The sequence below is a fragment of the Pelobates fuscus genome, chromosome 8, assembly GCF_036172605.1.
Source record: "Pelobates fuscus isolate aPelFus1 chromosome 8, aPelFus1.pri, whole genome shotgun sequence".
Lineage (NCBI taxonomy): Eukaryota > Metazoa > Chordata > Amphibia > Anura > Pelobatidae > Pelobates > Pelobates fuscus.
The window spans coordinates 4463326-4485943 of record NC_086324.1 but is presented as its reverse complement, the minus strand read 5'-3'; the positions used below and the strand labels follow the sequence as shown (position 1 = coordinate 4485943).

Here is a 22618-nt window from a genome sequence, read left to right as displayed (position 1 = left end):
CCTTCTTCATCTATAACTAGGGCATGTTCTGTGAATGCAACTCGATTGCTAATGAGCACCGAGACCCCTTTTGTTTTCGTGGCCGGTGGTGCTGTGGCGTGGTGTTGGAATGGGTATGTGAGAGGTTTGAGGTTGAACGGTTTGGTGAGGTGTGTCTCCTGTAGACACACAACATCAGGTAAGGATTTTTGAAGGTCTTGGATTAGGAGGTGGCGTTTTACAGGGGTATTCAGACCCCTGACATTATGGCTATATATTTTCAGGAAGGGTGTAATGCTTACATGAATTTATATGGAGCACAACTGCAGATCTCTTATGACTCAGATTGATGACTAGGATTATAGATAATACAGGGACTGTATCTTTAATTACGTATAACACAGGCACTGTATCTTTAATTACTTCGCTGTTTGTTTAAACGGAGTAAGCAGCTTCCAGCATACATGCAGTATAGCACATAGGAGTTTGCAAGTTCATGGAAACGGAAAATAATAAATTAAGTTGTAGCAGGAGTGATTAGTTTTGGACGCTGAGGTAAGCAGGTTTGAGAGCAGGCTGTAGCAGGAATGCTTAGCGGACTTGAGAGCAGGCTGTAGCAGGAATGCTTAGCGGACTTGAGAGCAGGTAATCTCCTATTACAGATATACCAAATGACTTAGCTTTCTGTGGTGAAAGATCAGGTTTCCCAAGATCTCCTCCGGGGAGCGAAGTTGTCAAGCAGGATGTGGAAGGTCCAGTTACTAGCCGTGGTCAAGGAGAGGAGAAGGAGGGTCGATAGATTTCCAGTCCGGGTTCGGTGCACAATTAAAGGTTTAGAGAATCTTTCAGCCGGTTTGATTTAGCGGTAACGCTTTTCAATAATCCAGCGTCTTGTATCTGGTGCGGTCGCATTATGTAGCGTGGGGAGACCGCGTCAGAGAAGGGGGTGTGGCTAAGCTCCGTCAACCCGGAAGAGACAATGTAATACCGGTAGTTAAGACATGACAGTACCCTCCCTGTAAGGAGCGCCCACAGGGTGCTATCAACATGGTTTAGACGGATAGCGTTTGTGGAATACGAAATTAACCTGTTTGCATGGATAACAGAGGAGTTTTCACAAGTGTCCTCATCAATTCCGTAACCTTTGCACCTAATGAGGTATTGCAGGTAGCCACGATGGATCCGCGAATCCAGAATCTTTTGGATTTCGTATTCCTCTTCACCTTGTACCAAAATAGGATCAGGAGTAGTAAGTGTATCTCTGTGGAAAGGGTCAGGAAGATGAGGTTTGAGCAAGGAAACATGGAAGACAGGGTGAAGTTTCAAAGTAGGTGGAAGCTTCAATTTCACAACGTTACGGTTGATAATTGACAGTATTTGAAAAGGAACAAGAAAGAGGGAACTCAGTTTCTTTGAAGGACAGTTGGTGGACATGTTTTTTGAGGAGAGCCAGACAAGATCACCAATTTTGTAGGCTGGCGGAGGTTGCCTCTTAATATCAAAAAACTTCTTTTGGTTAGACAATGCGAGTTCAAGATTTTCATGCAATTTAAGAAACAGGGAAGACATGTATGAAATTTGATTTGAAACGGTGAGGTTAGATGAAGGAATGGTATGAGTGGGAAACGAAGAGGGATGAAACCCATAATTGGAAAAGAAGGGAGTCATTTTACTACTGGTATGAACTAAGTTGTTGTATGCAAATTCAGCCATAGGCAACCATGTGATCCAATCATCCTGTAGGTGGGAACAATAACATCGTAAATATTGCTCTAAGCATTGGTTAACTCTTTCAGTTTGCCCATTGGTTTGGGGATGATAAGCTGAAGATAGTTAGCGTTGAATATGAAGAGAAGAACACAATGCGTTCCAGAATTTGGATGTAAATTGGGTTCCTCGGTCTGATATGATTTCATCAGGAAGTCCATGAAGTTTCACTATATTATCGAGGAATACTTTTGAAAGTTCAGATGATGAGGGTAATTTCTTCAAGGGGATAAAATGGGACATTTTCGTGAAGCGGTCCACTACTACTAAAATGGTGGTATGATGTTGAGAAGGGGGGAGTTCTACCAAGAAGTCCATAGAAATGGATTGCCAAGGCCTATCCGGAATCGGTAGAGTCAATAATTGACCAAATAGGTGATGATGTTCAGATTTGGATCTTTGGCAGGTTGAACAAGTTTTGACATAGGATTCAATGGTGTTGTCCTGGCGAGGCCACCAATAATATCTCTTGGATAATTCTAGGGTCTTTTTTATTCCAGGATGACCAGCCAAAGGAAAATCATGAATTAATTTGAGTACTTTATTTCTGAATATGGGAGGAATGTAAATCCTATTATTGAAATAGTAGACCATTTTTCTTTGATTGGTTGACTTGGGAAGTTCAAGAGCATCTTCACTTAGACCTTTTATGTCATCTATAAGGGACGTTAGGGTTCCAATGACTGTATGAGGAGGAGTTCCAGTTACAGGAGGATCTTTCAATTCAATATCTTGGTGAATTCTGGAAAGGGCATCCGCCTTTTTGTTTCTGGATACGGGTCTAAAAACAATTTGAAAATTAAACCGAGAGAAGAAAAGATTCCATCTTACTTGCCTAGCAGAGAGAGTCTTGTTGGAGTGAAGATATTCAAGGTTTTTGTGGTCAGTATATACCATTATAGGAGTTTGTGTTCCTTCAAGAAGATGTCGCCAGGTTTCTAAGGCGGCTTTTATACTTAATAATTCTTTTTCTCCTATAGGGTAGTTTTTTTCAGCAGGAGACATGGAACGTGAGAAGAAGGCAACTGGATGAAGAGGATCTTGAGGCGTTTTGTGTTGGGAGAGGACAGCTCCGATGGCTGTCTCTGAAGCATCTGTTTCCAGGACATAGAGGAATGTGGGGTTTGGAAATTGAAGAATAGGAGCAGTTGTAAATCTTCTTTTTAATTCATCGAAGGCTTCTTGAGCCTTTTCATTCCAAGTGAAAGGATGCTTTTTGTTGTTAAGTAGATTAAGTGAATGAGCTACGTCGGAGTAATTTTTAATACATTTTCTGTAGAAGTTGGCAAACCCAAGAAAACGTTGTAATTCTTTTACGTTAGAAGGAATGGGCCAGTTGAGGAGACAGTTGATTTTGGAACTATCCATGCTTATCGAATGAGGTGTAATGACGTATCCTAAAAAGGTTATTTCATTAACGTTGAAAATACATTTTTCAGGTTTAGCATATAATTTGTGAGTCTTGAGTCTGGATAACACCCATCTCACATGTTTTTTGTGTTCTTCAGGACTATTAGAATATATAAGAATGTCATCCAAATAAATGATAACACAAACATCTAGAAGATCCCTGAAGATGTCATTTATGAAGTGTTGAAAGGTTGCGGGGGCATTGCAAAGGCCGAAAGGCATCACAAGATACTCGTAAAGGCCATATCTGGTCCGGAAAGCAGTTTTCCATTCATCGTTAGCCTTGATTCTAATAAGGTTATATGCCCCACGGAGATCAAGCTTGGTGTAGATGGTAGCTGTTTTTAACCGTTCAATCAATTCATTTATCAGGGGAAGAGGGTAACGATTTTTGACTGTTATTTTGTTTAAAGCTCTGTAATCTATGATGGGACGTATAGTCTGGTCTTTATTTCTCACAAAAAAACATACTGGAAGCAGCAGGTGAGCTGGAAGGTCTAATGAACCCTTTATGGAGGTTTTCATCCAAGTATTCCTTGAGGATTTTTAATTCGGATTCAGAGAGAGGATAGATGTGCCCAAAAGGGATGGGGGCACCAGGTATGAGGTCTATGGGACAATCATAGGGACGATGAGGTGGGAGTGTCTCAGCTTCCTTTTTACTGAATACATCTGAGAACTCAGAATAACAGGGAGGTATAATTGGTTCTTCAATAACCTGAAAGATTGGAATATGTTGTAGGCATGTTTCTTTACAATAAGTAGAACTAAAGGTGAGAGAGAAGGGAGACCAAGTAATTTGTGGGTTGTGGTTCCTTAACCAGTTGATCCCCAGTATAACCGGATAAAGAGGTGATGAGATAACATCGAATATAAGATATTCAGTATGAGTATTATTAGTGGTCACTCTTACAGGAATGCTTTCATTTAGTATAGGGCCCGAGGATATGAAGGAGCTATCAATCACTCTGACAGAAACAGAAGTGCCTTTGCGAACACAAGGAATTTTATTTTTTGTTACAAAGGTTGAATCGATGAACACCCCGTTTGCACCAGAATCAATAATGGCTTCAGTCGTAATTCTTTCTTTGTCCCACTGTAATATGAGAGAAATAGAGGAGAATTGAGTGGTTGATTTGGAGGGAAGTGCACTTAGTATAGAAGTGGTATAAGCATGCTTACCGCCTTTTGGACGTTTCAATAAGGGGCATTCTGGGATCAAATGATCTTGTGAGGCACAATACATGCAGAGGTTTAGTAGTCGTCTTCTGGTTTTCTCTTCTAGAGTGAGAGGACTTCTTATTACCCTTATTTCCATAGGTTCATTTTGTAATGATGGTTTTTCAGGAGTTTTTGAAGGACTGAATGGTTTTTTCCATAATGAACTCGAGAGAGCTTTTTCGGCCTTTCTTTCTCTAAGTCTTCTGTCAATGCTGATTGATAGTTGAATCAGCGCATTTAATGTAGTAGGGTGTTCAGTTCTAGAAAGTTCATCCTTTACTGCTTCGGATAACCCAATTCGGAACTGGTTGCGTAGGGTTATGTCATTCCATTGAGTTTCTATTGCCCATCTTTTAAATTCAGCAATGTAGTCTTCGACGGGTCTATGTTTTTGATGTAAGGTTCTAATGGTTAAATCAGCTGTAGATTGTTTGTTGGGATCTTCATAAAGAAGAGACATGGCTTCAAAAAATTCATCCAATGAGTCTAAGATGGGGTCATCATTTTCCAAAAAGGAATGGGCCCAGGCCATAGGTTCACCTCTTAGAAAGGAGATAACTGAACAAACCTTAGATCTTTCAGTGGGATAAGATCTAGGTTTTAGAGCAATCAATAATTTACAGAAATTAAGGAACTCCCTGTAAGTAGATTACAGACAGCAGGGTCGCTGACCAAGTGCATAACAGTATGAGGAGTATGTGTTTGTAAGTCTCTTACATAAGTAAGAATCCGTTCATTTGTAACCTGTAGGTCTTGCATGCCTTGGGCAAGGGTATCGACTCTTTGATTCAGCATAGCAAAATTAGAATCGAAATCTGCTGGATCCATTACAAAGGCTGGATTATTCTGTAATACTTACATGAATTTATATGGAGCACAACTGCAGATCTCTTATGGCTCAGATTGATGACTAGGATTATAGAGGATAATACAGGGACTGTATCTTTAATTACGTATAACACAGGCACTGTATCTTTAATTACTTCGCTGTTTGTTTAAACGGAGTAAGCAGCTTCCAGCATACATGCAGTATAGCACATAGGAGTTTGCAAGTTCATGGAAACGGAAAATAATAAATTAAGTTGTAGCAGGAGTGATTAGTTTTGGACGCTGAGGTAAGCAGGTTTGAGAGCAGGCTGTAGCAGGAATGCTTAGCGGACTTGAGAGCAGGCTGTAGCAGGAATGCTTAGCGGACTTGAGAGCAGGTAATCTCCTATTACAGATATAGCAAATGACTTAGCTTTCTGTGGTGAAAGATCAGGTTTCCCAAGATCTCCTCCGGGGAGGGAAGTTGTCAAGCAGGATGTGGAAGGTCCAGTTACTAGCCGTGGTCAAGGAGAGGAAAAGGAGGGTCGATAGATTTCCAGTCCGGGTTCGGTGCACAATTAAAGGTTTAGAGAATCTTTCAGCCGGTTTGATTTCGCGGTAACGCTTTTCAATAATCCAGCGTCTTGTATCTGGCGCGGTCGCATTATGTAGCGTGGGGAGACCGCGTCAGAGAAGGGGGTGTGGCTAAGCTCCGTCAACCCGGAAGAGACAATGTAATACCGGTAGTTAAGACATGACAAAGGGAAGGCCTATAGGAAACGCTAATCATGTTGCCAGTATTGTGTATCACTTGTATTTCCCAGGTGTCTACGTATAACCTGGAGGTGGAGTCTATTGTGGTGTGTATAGGCAATAGTGTGCTGTGTTTTATACTTGCGGTTGAAGCGCAGAATGGCTGAGGAGGCGTCTCACAGCAGACATCCGTGGTGGGTTGGGTTCCTTCTTGGGATTCGTGTTCTGGCACCAAAGCCTGAAGCTTGCGTGGGGGCATCCCCTCATAGGGTCTAGGTTGTACTAGGTGAGGAAAGGAAGGTAGGAAATTAGTAAAGAAGAAAAGGAGAAACAGTGCGGATAGGACCGCAGAGCCCATATTGGGCTGAGTACCCTGGGAGGGTACTGCTGGGGTTGGCAATGTAAGTAAAATAAACATAACAACTTGGACGATTAGCCCTTATACATTTCTAAGCAATTCTGCAATATCACACAATTTTTCTTTAAAATAAAAAAGTTACAAACATAAAGTTTACTAATACTAATAAAAGTTATAGACTCGAAGAGGTGTTAAGTCCCTTAGTAAAAGCCGATGGTAGGACACTCCACCCTGTAATCATCTTCGTCAGTAAGGGTGGTAGTCCCGTAATAGCACACCTTTCGGCAAGGTGTATCTGGTGGTGGAGGGAGTGTCCTGGGAGCAGCTTGCGTGTGTGCAACCATTTAGTTGCTTTGCCTTACTATGTCTAGTAATGACTAGGAAACGTAGGGGTAGGTCAAAGGGAAGAGATAGTGTTCTATCACTTTGTTATTGGTTTTTTTTTTTTCTCCTCATCCCTTCTCCCTTGTGTGGTAGGATAAAGAGTAGTTGGGTGTGGATTATAGCTGAGTATGGTTATTTATTGTTTGTTTTTATATATATATTTATTTTTTTTGTATTATTTTTTCTTTTTTCTCCTCATCCCTTCTCCCTTGTGTGGTAGGATAAAGAGTAGTTGGATGAGGATTATAGCTGAGTATGGTTATTTATTGTTTTTGTTTTTTTTGTGTGTGGTTGCATGCGTGGGTAGTATGTGAATGCGGTGCTTAAAGAAGGGTGCAGGGTCATATACTTATACCAGATGGATATGGTCACAATCAGGAGGTACCAATTTTCAGTCCTGAATCTGTAATACCCATGTCTGGGTGCGTGGTGGTGAGGGGTGAATTATCTTTTCGCCTTCTTCCAGTCTTGTTCGAGTCGTTGAGGCGAGGTTTGTCGCTCAGGTTGTTTGCGGACCAGCAATCCCCATTGCTTCAGGGCTTTCAATACGTCTTCTGGCGTCGTCGCGTGAATGAAGGCGCCATTGCGCTGGATGATTAAGCGCACCGGGTGCCCCCATTTATAGGGGATCTTGTGTTCCCGCAGAGTACCAGTGATCTCTGTGAAGTCCCTGCGCCGTTGTAAGGTGGCTGCCGATAGGTCCGCATAGAGTTGGAGCTGATTATATTGCGCTGGAAGGTGCGTGCGGTTTCTAGCTGCCTTCAGTATGGCCTCTTTGACATGATAATAGTGTAGGTGAGTTAGCGTGTCTCTCGCCGCGTCCGCAGGTAGAAACTTCGATTTGGCCACACGGTGAGCACGATCTAGGGGAAACATATCTGTCGGTATATCTGGTACAAGGCTCTTGAAAAATCCTGTCAGGAACTCAGGTAAGTCAGCTTGCAAAACGGATTCCGGTATTCCTCTTACCCTCAGGTTTTGCCGCCGTGATCTGTCTTCAAGATCAGAGAGCTTGAGTTGGGCGGAGGTGAGCTGCTTTTCCAGGGCTTGGACGTGGTCCGCCAGATCATTGTGGGCCTCTGCAGATTCGCCCATGCGGTTCTCCACGTGGGCAGTTCTTTCCCCCAGGTCCTGGATGTCCTTGCTGAGCGCTTTAACCGAAGCTTGGATGTTGTTTAGCAGTTTTTCTGACATTTCGTCTAGACATGCTTTCAGAATGTCTTGTGTGACAGGGAGATTCCCTGAGTCAGGTGAGTGTTGCAGGGGGAGGGTGTCGTCTCCGCCGCCATCTTGGTCAGCCTCGTGCTGGCTCTGGGCTTTGTTTGGCGCTGAACGTGCCGCAAAGAAGCCGGACTTGTCCCCCCGTTCAGGGTTTTTCTTACCCTTCAGTTGCGCCATGTTGATGGGGTGAGTGAGGCAGTTTGTAACTGTTCAGTTGCTGGGTTTAGTCGCTTGTCGGGCTAATCTTGGAGCGGAGCGCTAGTGCAGTGCGACCATCCGCTTCAGCGTTCAGGCCACGCCCCTCGATATTTAGAAATCTTAATTAACTAAGAAATATATATTAAACTTTCCATTCTGCAGGTGGAGAAGATTAATCATATATTTATGTGATTAATATCACATGTTAGCATATCGTGACATTTATCCAGCTGTATTGATTTGCTATAAAATAAGATTAAATATCTGTTTAGGCAAATTAATAAAATTCTGCTTATAGAACATGTAGATTCTTATTGGATGGTTCCAGGAAATGACTAATGACTGGTTTAAATGTTATTTTATTTAAAATTACATAAGAATAAATCTTAAATGCCTAGAGGAGGTCTAGCCAGCATTGAAAGGGTTATTCTAACTGTCAGCTAAAGCTTTTACGACTTCACGCTACACTCTGTTCTCTCTGTGAAACTTTTTCTTTGTCTCTGTGAAAGACAGTCATAAATCTTCTTAACAGCTATGTTGTAGATTCTATACTGTATTAACCAGTGGAAGTTTATATTACCATATTGTATTGCATATTCATATTATACTGAAATTCCAGTATAACATGCATGTTACTCATTATTATTATTATTTAAATTGTTAAAAAGAAATTGTATCTATTTTTATAAACAATTTGTGATTTTATTTATATGGTATACATTTCACTTACACGATACGTTCTTTGGGATCTGAGAATTTAAATAGTGGGAAATTCTCTCTGTTCACTATTATTATCCCATAAATATCCCCACAGAACGGCACACAGTGACAGGTGAGGGGAGAACGGCACACAGTGACAGGTGAGGGGAGAACGGCACACAGTGAATGGTGAGGGGAGAACGGCACACAGTGACAGGTGAGGGGAGAACGGCACACAGTGACAGGTGAGGAGAGAACAGCGAACAGTGACAGGTGAGGAGAGAACAGCGCACAGTGACAGGTGAGGAGAGAAAAGCGCACAGTGACAGGTGAGGAGAGAACAGCGCACAGTGACAGGTGAGGGGAGAGAGACACACAGTGACAGGTGAGGGGAGAACGGCACACAGTGACAGGTGAGGGGAGAACGGCACACAGTGACAGGTGAGGAGAGAACAGCGAACAGTGACAGGTGAGGAGAGAACAGCGCACAGTGACAGGTGAGGAGAGAACAGCGCACAGTGACAGGTGAAGGGAGAGCGACACACAGTGACAGGTGAGGGGAGAGCGGCACACAGTGACAGGTGAGGGGAGAATGGCACACAGTGACAGGTGAGGGGAGAACGGCACACAGTGACAGGTGAGGGGAGAACGACACACAGTGACAGGTGAGGGGAGAGCAACACACAGTGACAGGTGAGGGGAGAGCGGCGCACCGTGACAGGTGAGGAGAGAACGGCACAGAGTGACAGGTGAGGGGAGAGCGACACACAGTGACAGGTGAGGGGAGAACGACACACAGTGACAGGTGAGGAGAGAACGACACACAGTGACAGGTGAGGGGAGAGCGACACACAGTGACAGGTGAGGGGAGAGCGACACACAGTGACAGGTGAGGGGAGAGCGACACTCAGTGACAGGTGAGGGGAGAACGGTGCACCGTGACAGGTGAGGGGAGAACGGCGCACCGTGACAGGTGAGGGGAGAACGGCGCACCGTGACAGGTGAGGGGAGAACGGCGCACCGTGACAGGTGAGGGGAGAACGGCGCACCATGACAGGTGAGGGGAGAACGGCGCACTGTGACAGGTGAGGGGAGAACGGCGCACCATGACAGGTGAGGGGAGAACGGCGCACCGTGACAGGTGAGGAGAGAACGGCACACAGTGACAGGTGAGGGGAGAGCGACACACAGTGACAGGTGAGGGGAGAACGGCACACAGTGACAGTTGAGGGGAGAATGGCACAGAGTGAAAGGTGAGGGGACAGCGACACACAGTGACAGGTGAGGGAAGAGCGACACACGGTGACAGGTGAGGGGAGAGTGACACACAGTGACAGGTGAGGGGAGAGCGACACACAGTGACAGGTGAGGGGAGAGCGACACACAGTGACAGGTGAGGGGAGAGCGACACACAGCGACAGGTGACGGAGAGCGACACACAGCGACAGGTGACGGAGAGCGACACACAGCGACAGGTGGGGGGAGAACGATACACAGCGACATGTGAGGGGAGAACGATACACAGTGACAGGTGAGGGGAAAGCGATACACAGTGACATGAAAGGAGACAATGATTGACAATGAGAAGGAAGAGGGTAAGTGAACTTTTACAGCAAAGCAATAATTAACTAGTTGATTGTGACAGGTTACATAGGACATTGTATTGGATATAACCTGATGGAAGATTACCTGGGATTTGAATATTGTCAGTCGATATAGCATCCTATAAAACAAGAAGATAAAGATATAGAATATAAGGTAAAATATACACAAAATGGAATATAGTGTAAATATACGTACAACGTTATCATAGGAATTATATCTTGATAACCATAAGAACACATCTTATTTCTGTATATATAGCTTGGAACTTAGATTAATAATCACCTCTACACCCTACGACCCTCATCGCCAGGCTGGGCACAGTAATTATTACACGACACCTAGACCTGGCCCAGATCTCATTTTGGGTTGGCTCTGGGGAATGCTCACTAAAACAGTCTCTGCATCAGCCCTCGTTCTCTGTGAGGTACCTGACAGATGGCCTACATTCTGCAACCTGTAACTAAATGGTGTCTCCATGGAGCCCCAGTAGGGTTTAGATAGAGATGGACATAGCGGGGAGTTGTGTCCTGGACATGTTGGTCTGATCATGGATGTTGAGACCAGGTACAGGGAGGGTGAGATATGTATTGACCTGCTCTCAAATAGCACAGAATTCTACAAATAACCCATCGTTATTGAAAACAAGACATTATTACGTTGTACTAACAGCATTAATTTCCTGCTCAGCCCTGCTCACGGCGTCCGCTCGCTGGACCTTTAACTTCAATGTTATGCCTGATATTGTGACCTCATGGTTCGTCTTCTGCAGCACCTGTTCTCGTACTGGGAGACAAATAAAACCGATAAATAAACCAATCTAATCATCTAAAATACAAAGCAAGGAAAGCAAACTCCAAAATGTGTAATTAAAGAAATTAATAAAAATGTGAAATTAAAGAAACAGCCCACAAGAAGCACTGTCTTCTCCTGAAACACTAACACAGCCATCTGAAACAACTCATCTGTTTTATATATGTAAGGACTGGACGTCGGTCCTAAATAAATGCTCAATGGACCTCATGCTTATAATAATAAAAGATGTCAAAGAAGATCTAATTGATATTCGGAGAAAAATCATGGAACTAGAAAATCAGCATGCTATACTACTGAGTACACAACTTTAAAATTAAAGTTGGCAGAGGAAACCTTAAATTACAAAAATCACCTCATTAAATTTAAGCGTCAAAAACAAGAACGAGTTCAACTTGATTACAAGGAACATCAAGTATAAAAAATGGCTGACAGGCGAGTGTCGTTTTCGACCAAGAAGACCCCGCAGAAGAATACAGAAGCCCAATATAACCACTATTGATGTAACATCAGGAGAATCTGGTTCTGAAAATGACAATACACAAACTTCAAGGCCAGTACGTTTATTAAAAAACGGAAGCCATAGCAATGGAGACACCAGGCACCATAACCAGGAGCAGGGTTCAAAACGCAAGCGGGGCAACACCAGAAGGGGCCAGAAAGGACACTTACACTGGTCCAAAAGGGAAACCCCTGATACGTCATTAACGCCAGTATTCAATCTATCAGACAGACAACTATCTGACCAGGAAATGGATCAGGTATACCCACTACTCCACCGAACAAGTTCCAATGGGAAATTGAACTGTTCAAATTTGGACGCACCCTTAGATTAAAGGAATTCTTTGATAAGACACAAAAACAACATCAGAATCTACAAACTTCAACAATTAAAACCTTTTTGACAGCTATGAAGACAGAATCTGACCAACTTTTTTCAGAGCACCGTATACAACACAGTAACATCTCTAAAGCACAACACAAACTTATATCAGGGTTAGCCAAGGACCCTTCTATAGTCTTGAGACCCGCTGACAAGGCCGGTGGCATAGTTGTTTTAAACTATTGCGATTATTCTTCAGGTTGCTTTAGCATTTCCACTTGGGAAAGCAGTATACAATGCTGTCCTATGGGGTTTTGGGTGACTCTGGACATCCAGCATAGCAGGAGGGCGACCAATAGTCACCTAACACTCCGGAAGTCTCTCTAGTGGCTGTCTGGAGGACAACGTGTGCCCTAACTTCACCGGATTGCGGAGTCAATTTTTAAATCTTTAACATAAATTTCACATTGCCATAATACAGACAGGGGGCTGTGGGGGCTGCAGAGCATTTACTTACCTCTCCTGCAGCTCCTGTCAGCTCCCTTCTCCTCCGCGCCGGTCCGTTCAGCACCTCTGTCAGCTCACACTGTAAATCTCGCGAGAGCCGCGGGGTCATAGTGCGGCTCTCGCGAGACTTACAGTGTGAGCTGACAGAGGAGCTGAACGGACCGGCGCGGAGGAGAAGGGAGCTGACAGGAGCTGCAGGAGAGGTAAGTAAATGCTCTGCAGCCCCCACAGCCCCCTGTCTGTATTATGGCAATGTGAATGGCTCTGCAGCCCCCCCTCCCCCTCCCCCCCACTGATCTGCCAATGCCACTGGACCACCAGGGAGTGAGAGCCCCCCTCCCTGCCAGGTATCAAGCAGGGAGGGGGGACGAAAAAAAATTAAATAAAATACAAAATAATAATAATTAAATTGAAAAAAATAATAATAAAAATAATAATAATAAAAAATTATTCAAATAATTGACAGCTGCTAGAGGCGCTTCCGCGCTTCTCACTGTGATTTTCACAGTTAGAAGACGCCAGCGTCCATAGTAAAGCATTGAGAATGCTTTCCTATGAGACTGGCTGAATACGCGCGGCAAGAGGGAGCCCGGCGCTGGAGAAAGGTAAACCTTTAACCCCTTCCTCCCCCTAGAGGCGGGAGGGGGTCCATGAGGGTGGGGGGGGGACCTATAAACATTAGTGTTTTCCTGGCACTATAGTGGTCCTTTAAAGATGTGTCCCTCCCTAAATTCTCAGCATGAACCGCTATGCAGAGAGACTTACAGGGATATTCACCAACGTGAGAATTCAAGGTTGTAACAAACTCCCCTTTTTAAGGGAGTTTGCCATGAGCTTTTGAAGGGGCCTGCTTGCCCGCTTCTTGCCCTGTGACTATGGCCCCTGGGGGGTATTGCCGTTTAAAAACCCTATTTGGGCTTATGGGGTTTTAATACACTTCTTCTGCCCCTTTAAATCCTGTGAGAAAGGATCTGTACTTTTGAAATGGCACTTCGGACACAGCCGAAGTGCTGAAGTAGTGGAAGTGGTCGCCATTCGACATACGAACACGTGGCTGCGCCCATTTGAATTCAGTCGAACACGTTCAGCTGTGCTTGGTCGTCGAGTTCATGGAACTCAAATTCTGAACTTTACCTTCTCCAGACATGCTTGCAGTCGGTCAAATGTGACTTCCACAAAACATTTGAACCCCTGCTCTGAACTGGGTGATTTTTGGATATGTTGTTCACCCAGATCAGGGCTATCCATGGATGTATATATGTGGGAGTATGCAGTGTTTTGGGGTGTTTTGGGTAAAAGTGTGTGTTTTCTGCCTGTGGTAATTGAGTTAGTCCATTGTGTTATTAATTGTATCACAGACAGAGGGGAGGGTTTGTGTACAGTAACAGGAAGTGTTCAAATGTAAAACTCTGTTTTGTATTGGTTTGTGAGTTTCATGTCCTGTGCCCCACAAGGTCCACGTGGGCAGTAACCTTGTGGGGAAATACTGTATAAAAGAAGCAGCACTATCATTAAACCTTTAGTTCTACTTCACCCTTAATCTAGAGTCCTGTCTCTTATTGGGGGGAATCTGCTACAAGCGATTGCTATGCTCTTCATACTCCCTTGCTATAATCACTAAGCTCTTCTAAGAGCTTGTTCCTGCTTCGCTCTCTGGGGAAAGAGAGAGGTTCACCCACTGGAACCTGGAGCCTTGTCGTAGGTCCAGGGTGGGTAGGAGATGCGAGACCCCAACCAAGCTGTGGCGGTTTGTGGGGTCTGCAGTGCTTATGGTGTTATGTGGAGTGCTTGGTGCGGTGCTGATGGCCATTGGTAAGCGCTAGGAGCATCTTTTGGCGGAGGTATCCAGTTGGGGTGCCAGGTGATCCGTTACAAAAGTGAATTTCAGAGTAGAGTAAATAGAACAATTCTCTAATTCAGCTATCCGTCTAGATCGGCTACTTTAACCTTAAATTTGAAATTCAGTTTGAATTCTCCCTATAGTAATAACCCTGTTATTTAGAGGACTGAGTGACAGGAGGAAGCTGGAGAACCCTCCTAAAGGCGGTTCTCCTACTCTCTGTCACAGCGCTATTCTTCTGGCAGGCGCGTTTCGCTCTTCCTGTGTAGAACAGACTCTGATTTGCAGGCAGTGACACCGGCATTTCCAGCTGATCAGGGAGATTTCTATTCATTTTATGGCAAGACAGGAGGCAAATATTTGCTTTACTTTCTTTACTGAATCCTCCCAGCAGCAAATAAACAGTTAAACAATTGAAACCAAAATAAACCAATGAGAAGACAACCATACAGTAATATGTGGCTGTGTGACTCCTCCCACTGCCTCTTTCTTTGCTGCTTGCCTTCAGGTGAGTCAGTTCTAATTACACTGGCCTTAGTGCTGTATATTTAACTCAGTTTTTTTTACCATACCATTGTTTTAATTGTATTGTTTGTATTGTTTGGTCTTAATTATGGTTATTACATCTTTATTTCTACTTCATTATATAGATTCTCCCCTCAGGGCTGATCTCTTGTCTGCCCACATGGTTTTTCTTCCACTCCCGCCGGCTCTGAATCCATTTTATCCCGTTACCCTCTAATTATTCCCCTCCCTTTCAGTTTAGTTTTTTTTTGCTGACCTAATGATCTAATTTAATCGCGTTTTTTTTCCTTATCTTCCTGACGCTCTGCTAGTCGGGCCTCACTGCTGCGTGTATTGTGCGACCCATCTGGCCTTTTTTCCCCGCCTTTTTCCAGCGACGCGGATGGCCGCCGCCTCCTTCAGAGCTGGCAGCCATTTTGTTTTTTTCGGCAGTTTATTTTCATCAAGTCACCAAGTTCCAAGGTGAGTTTTTCTTGTGAAATATATTTCTTTGTACTACTCTTCCATAATCATAGTTTTAAAAATACATTCTAAATAGCTTCTACCTATTTATCTATTCATCTGTTTCAAGTGTAATTATATATTTATTTATTTTTTGTCTATATCATATAAATAAATCCAAACATTAATCTGCCTAAAGGGTTTATTATACCAGGTGACCCCTGTTTGCTATAGTAATAAGTTTCTCCACTACTTAGCTACCCACTGCGTCTTTGTTTATATATATATATATATATTTATACTACAGGGCCGATGAATGCTTGAATCTGGCACAAGTCAAGCTACTGGGCACCTTCTGCTACAGAAAGAAAGAAATGGAGCTTGGTCCTCTCAGGAAACAAAAATACAAACGAAAATCAAGCCAAGGATCACCAGGAGAAAGAAACCTCTGCTAACATGCAGCCCCCTGCGCTTGATCTGCCATTTTCGATGTCTAACTTCACAATCAATGGAAATGTGCAGTTTAATAAGAATAAATAAAGTATATAGTCCTATCTATAATCAATAGAAAATTGAACTGAATATACATAAATAGATAGTCCTGCTGCACGGGTTTTCGTTACAGCCTACTGTCAATAATAGAAAAATAACATTAACAAATTAATTAAAACTAATGATTTAATAAATAAATGTAATATTGACGCACATGCTTTTCTGTCTCATTATTGCAACCTATCTCTGTCTCTCTAATAACTGCACTAATAACTGCATTAGTCTGCTATCAGTGGCTCAAATCTCCTTTACTAACTCTTAAATTACGTTTTGGAATTAACAACAAAGGCATGGGAATTGATGCGTAAGAAATAAGTCCTACATAAAAGAGCGTTTTAATGACAAAAACTTGACAAACACGTTGTGACCGCATTACCACCTCGGGTGTGCATTATTTTTCTAATAATTCAACGCCCTGTTGTCAATTATTCCTTACATATATAATATATTAAATGGGTGACCCCCATTTACTGCTGCATCTTTGGGTAACCTCCATATGCTTTACTTGGGTAACCCCCAAGATTTATTTCAATGGGTGATCCCCTTTTAACATTGGGTGACCCCCCAATTATTCACAAAGGGTGACCCCCTTTCATATCTGACGGAGGATTCACATAATGGATCTGACCACAAACATCCCTGGAAGGGCAACAGTGCCTCAGCCAGTAAAGGCAAGGCACCAGGCTAAATATCCGAGGTTGTCACACACCTCCTCTAGCCAACAGATAATTGATCCCCTAGAGGGTTCCACATCCCACTATGACCTACAAGTCATGGATGAGTACTGCGGGGGGTATTCTGATGACAAATCCCCACTGATGCGCTGCCCGCTAATATTCCTTATGTCAAGGAGAATTTTGTTAATCGGTCTTGGTTTACCAAGCCTCTAACACAAGTAATCCCTCCAAAGCCCAGCATCAGTCTACCTGGCCACTAGATGCTAGTGGCCAACCCATATTCGATCCCAGGATCATTAAACATCCCCGCTCAGCTGAGTGGGTCCCATCCGACCATATAGCGCAATTCTGAAGAAAATGTGGCTCCACAAGTCGCTTGAAAAGAAGATTTGGAATAAGCTGAGAGCAGAATGTCCACATCACAATACCCAGAGGTGGCACTCACACCTGAATTTGATCCTCTCCTGATCACCTAAGCAAGTTGGGTAAAGACCCCGCAAAGGCCTTGAACAGGGTCTAAAAGCAGTTCACGGCAATCTGCTTGACATCTCTGGCCCCATTATACAAATCTTTATACTTGCTGATAACAGCTCTAACAGACGGTACCTTGGATCCACATTTGGTAAGAGAATGGACACAGAGGGCCTTATGTTTACTTGGCAATGCTAATGTAGCCGTTTCAGCTGAACAACGCAAAGCCGTCTTAACCCCTTCCCGACCGCGGACGTATCAGGTACGTCTGGCAGAAAACAGTCCATAATGACCTTGGACGTACCTGGTACGTCTGCACCTATTTTGAGCTCTGGAAGCTCTGATAGTATAGCAGTGATGTACTGCATGTGATGAGTGCCTTGAGGGGTCCTGGCACTCAGTGCATATATAATAATATATATAACAAAATAAATATCAAATAAATAAAATGATCAATATTAACTCCCCCCCCCCTTTTTTTTCTAAAGGCAGTGAATCATGGGGCTTCTGGGGGCGTCCCTAGCATGCCGTATCATAAGGGGCAGGCTGGGGTCATCCAATCCCAGCTTGCCCCATTAGCAATTTCATCCCAAGTGTGTTCCCCATTTCTCTGATTAGTGTGGATCTGCCTCCCTCTCTTCACTTGTGTTTTAGTGAGAGAGGGAGAGAGATCTGTGCTTTAGCTAGAGAGATTTAGGTATTTATAGGTAGGGATTTGTAAAATCTTGAGACCCAAAGGCTCTTTTCCGAGCCATTAACCCCTGTCTTGCCAGTGATCACTATAATCACTGGCTCTTGCACAGCAGCACTTTTCTGCTGTTTGTGCCTTTTTTTTTTTAGGGGTTCATTTTTTTGTGATCTTATTTGAGACCCAAAAGCTCTTTTCAGAACGATTAACCCCTGTCCTGCCAGTGATCACTATACAGATCACATGCTCTTGCACAGCATCACTTATTTTGCTGTCTGTTCATTTTTTCAGGGGTTATTTTTTTTTTTTTTTGTGACAGGTCACTAAGTAAAGTAATTGTGATCATGGCACACGGGTCACGGAAGTCAACCCGCGCTGAGCAGTCATATGCCACCCTTGCGCTAGAGTCTGGCGCGTCTATGTCAGACTCTGACCCTGATTTTGACCCTGCCAGGTGCTCAGATACATCATCACTCGATACAGTGTCTACTGCTAGTGATGTATCTGGTGATGTTGTATCTGTGCCTGCTAGTCTCCCTGCCAGAAGGAGACGTGCTGCTCCAGCTGGCAGAACTGCTGAGGAGTGGGTAGTGCCTCATAACCAGAGGCCAGACATCCCATGCTTTACTGCAAATCCTGGCATTAATTTGGATGTCACAGGATTTAGCCCTCAGCAGTATATGGAGGTGTTTCTGGGCGATGATGTATTGGGGAACATTGTCGCCCAAACTAATTTATATGCCCATCAATTCCGAGCTACAAATCCGGACTCTTTTTTGGCAAAGCAGCAATGGGCCCCCATCGATGTGCCAGAATTTAAAAGATTCTGGGCATTGACTATGCTGATGGGCATCATAAAGAAGCCCTCCATCCGCTCCTACTGGAGCAGTAGCCCCATCTGCTCTACCCCCATTTACTCCCAATGTATGTCGAGGAAGAGGTAGGAAATGATTCTGCATTTCATGCACTTCAGCGACAACAGCCTGTGTCCCCCTAGGGAGCATCCCCAGTTTGACAGGCTGTATAAAATCCGCCCCCTGATTACCCACTTTGCTGCCAGGTTTGCAGAGGCTTATACACCTGGAAGGAATATATGCGTGGATGAATCCCTGATGAAGTATAAGGGAAGGCTGGGATTCAAGCAGTATGTTCCTTCCAAGCGCTCTAGGTATGGTGTAAAGATGTATAAGCTCTGTGATAGCGAGACTGGGTATACTCAGGCCTTCCGGGTGTACGAGGGAAAGGATAGCCACCTTGACCCTCCAGGTTGCCCAGAACATATGGAAACCAGTGGCAAGATTGTCTGGGACCTGATATTCCCCCTGATGAACAAAGGGTACCACTTGTATACTGACAATTTTTATACAAGTGTCCCTTTGTTCAAGCTACTGTACTGTTTTGATACAGTAGCTTGCGGCACAATTAAAAAGAACAGCACAGGTTTCCCAGGACAACTTGCACGCACCCGGCTACGGAGGGGGGAGACCTCAGCTCTGCGCCAAGAGGAGCTGTTGGCAGTTAAGTACAGAGGCAAGAAGGATGTGCACCTTCTTACATTTACCCCGTGCATGGGGGGCATGGGTGTCCTTAGGAGGCCTCGCAGAAAACAACCCGGGGTGTTTTCTTGCAATAACCAACAACGGGCTCTCCTAAATCGCAGTCAAAAAGCGGTGTGCGTGTGTAAAATTGAGGATTGAACAGTTACCTCCACACACGTTCTTCAACTTTTTTTATCTTTTGTCTGGCTAAAAAAAAGTTGCATCAAAGCACTCCACATACCTGCAATACCTCGGGGTGTCTACGTTTCAAGTATGTACCCTTTTGTGGCAATATATAAAACTGGGGTATGTGATAAGCCCCAAGCTAAAGATAGGCCTATCAGAAGACATACTCTCAATTTCAACTCAAATGGCAAGTCATACAATTGTAACCGTACCTTCCCAAAATCCTGGCAGACCTATGCATGGGGGGCATGGGTGTCCTTAGGAGGCCTCGCATAAAACAACCCGGGGTGTTTTCTTGCAATAACCAACAACGCGCTCTCCTAAATCACAGTCAAAAAGCGGTGTGCGTGTGTAAAATTGAGGATTGAACAGTTACCTCCCCACACGTTCTTCAACTACTGTGGGGTGTAAACTTTTCAAATATATGCACGCTCATGTCAAGAAAATACATTGGGATATCTGATAAGGCCCTCAAAAGGAAGATAGGCAAACAAGATATGTAAAATGTGAAAAACGCATATCAGACATTTTGCTTTGCACCCCCCAGTGAACCCAACAAACGTATGCATGGGTGGTATCGCTGTACTCGGGAGATGATGCCGAGTACATATTGGGGTGTCCTTTGGCAGTAACACCTAACAGGAGCTTAGACTCTATGCCCAAAGTAGAATGTGTGAGTGAAAAATAACACCACAAAAACGTTTGACAGAGACTGGTGGTAGAATTAGTGCATGTAAAGTGTTGAAATGCCACCATGTGAAATGCCCTAGGGTGTGTACTTTTCAAAAACATACAGTTTGACGGAGGTGAATTACATTGGCCGGCTTCAGACATGTTCCAACTGGGACATGGGTGCATGATGGCCAGCTGTGTTTTTTTTTTTTGTTTGTTTTTTATCATATTTTACTTTTTTTATTCTAGTAAATTATATGATATATAAAAATAATGGTATCTTTAGAATGAACATTTAATAGCGAGACAAATGGTATATAATATGTGTGGGTACAGTAAATGTGTAAGAGGCAAATTACATCTAAACACAACCACTGCAGAAATGTAAAAAGAGCCCTGGTCCTTAACGGTAATAAAATTGAAAAATGGCCTGGTCACTAAGGGGTTAAACAAGATTGACGCATAATTGGCAAATTTAAGTTCTAAAGAACTTGGTACAGAGGCTAATGGCCTATTGTTTGGTGATCAATTCATGAGAGATCTCAGCAGACATGTTTGTTTTTACCTCTCTTAATAAAGCTCAATCATCCCTGCAACAGACTGGGCTGCTCTCATCCTTTTTCTGGCATAGAGGCCGACCTACCGGCAGGACTGCCTTCACAAGCTATAGGCGTCATCCCACTGAACCTTGAAACTCGGGTGATACCCGCCCATATCACAGACAACTTCACAGACAGAGGATCTATCACAGCCATTTTACACTCAGAACTCTGCAATCTCAGGGTGCGATCAAACATTCTCCATTCACACCCAGGTTTCTCAGTCCAAAAGAAATCCAACAAATTTCGCCCTACACCAATTTAAGAAACTTAAATTAAAATGGAAAATTTTAAATGGAAGGCATACACATGCTTCGAGACCTTCTCCCGCTTCGATTTAAGAAACGATTTAGCTTAAACAGTTCCGGTGGCATTCTCCCACCGCCCCTTTCTACAATTCCTCTGGCAACAAGATCTCTGGCAACTCACTTGCCTCCTTTTTGGTCTCTCTTCCACCCCTTGCTGTTTCCCCAAGTTGATGAAACTAGTTAAGGCTCTTCTTCAGTCCCAAGGTATCAGATGAATAGTCTATCTAGAAGACATCCTAATTATGGCTCAAGAGCTCTTCACATTTCAAAAACATACAGAAATTACCAAATCTCTCCTTCAGAACTTCAAATTTGTAATGATTTCAATAAATCTTCTCTGATCCGATCTCAGACAATTTTTTCCCTGGGTCTTCAGATCTACTCCGTCCTTTTGTTTCTTCTACTCCTGTCTTCAAAGCTAAAATCCATCAAAAAGGTTTTTCGGAAGCTGCTGTCCCCTCAGCAAGTTTATCTTTGCGATTTAGCTCTAATCATAGGACTACTTTCAGTCTCCATTCAGTCATTTCCCCAGGCCCTTTACACTACAGCGCCATACAATGTCTAAAGACATATTATCTTCACAGATTCAGGTCATACGACCAACCAATTTTCTTACCGACAAGTTCTGACTAGAGCTAGATTGGTGGCTCCACAAGACCGAAGCTTGGAACGGGAAAGCTATATTCAGGTAGCAACCCAATTTTATCCTGGAGTCAGACACCAGCCTCCTGGGTTTGGGGGCTACCTGCTCCGACCTCTCCACAGGTGAACTCTGGACACAATCGGAACACACGTTGCACATCAATTGCCTCGAACTGATGGCAGCTTCCTTTGTGATTTACAGCTTCACCAAAGACGCCTACAACTGTCCTTTGGTTCTCAGAATGGACAACGTTTCCACTGTCTGAAAGTCAATTGTATAGGGGGTTCTCGATCAAAGCTCCTGTCAGACCTTACGAGAGAACTTTATCAGTTCTGTCTGGACAGGAACCTCTCCCTTTGAGCAGAATACCTTTCAGGACTGGATAATCTCGTGGCAGACTGGTTCTCCCGTCACTGGACACATGCCAGCGATTGGCACCTGTTTCCAGGCATTTTTCAATCATCTACATCTACTTTGCAGGCCTCGCACTCTGAACCAGTTTTCTTCCAGACTGAATCGTCAGGCCGATGCCGTTTTTCAGTTGGCTACCAGATCCGATGTCACAAGCTGTCAACGCATTCTTACAGTGACAGTGGCAACATTCGACAGTGGCTTATGCCTTTCTACCCTTTTTAATGGTCTCTTGAACTCTTTATCATCTCAGGGTTCTTGGGAGTCAAGATCCTCTTACTAACTCCTCTCTTGAGGGCCTAGCCTTTGTATCCCAATCTCCTAGAAATGTCTGCAGATTACCTTCTGCTTCTCCTGGTACCTCACAATCTCCTTCAAGATCCTTCAGGGGACTTCCATCATCTCACCATTCAAGGTAGTCTTCGACTCGTGGCCTGGACGATTTCAGGGGATCCTAGTATGTCTCAGGACTTTCTGACTCGTCTCGAGGACTCCTCTGGGATTCATGGGCCCCCGGAACTCGTA

General features: G+C 43.9%; 1 protein-coding gene across 2 annotated transcripts in view; it reads right to left on the bottom strand.

Annotated features, from left to right (window-relative positions):
- The window catches only part of PARP14 (poly(ADP-ribose) polymerase family member 14), a 189427-nt gene that overhangs the window by 134059 nt on the left and 32750 nt on the right, over positions 1-22618 (bottom strand). For both annotated transcript variants that reach the window (XM_063429155.1, XM_063429154.1), the window contains exons 2-3: positions 11070-11185; positions 10487-10520 (exon numbers count right to left, since the gene is read on the bottom strand). In XM_063429155.1, coding sequence (XP_063285225.1) covers positions 10487-10520; positions 11070-11185 — 150 coding nt within the window. The remainder of the gene's footprint in view (positions 1-10486; positions 10521-11069; positions 11186-22618) is intronic.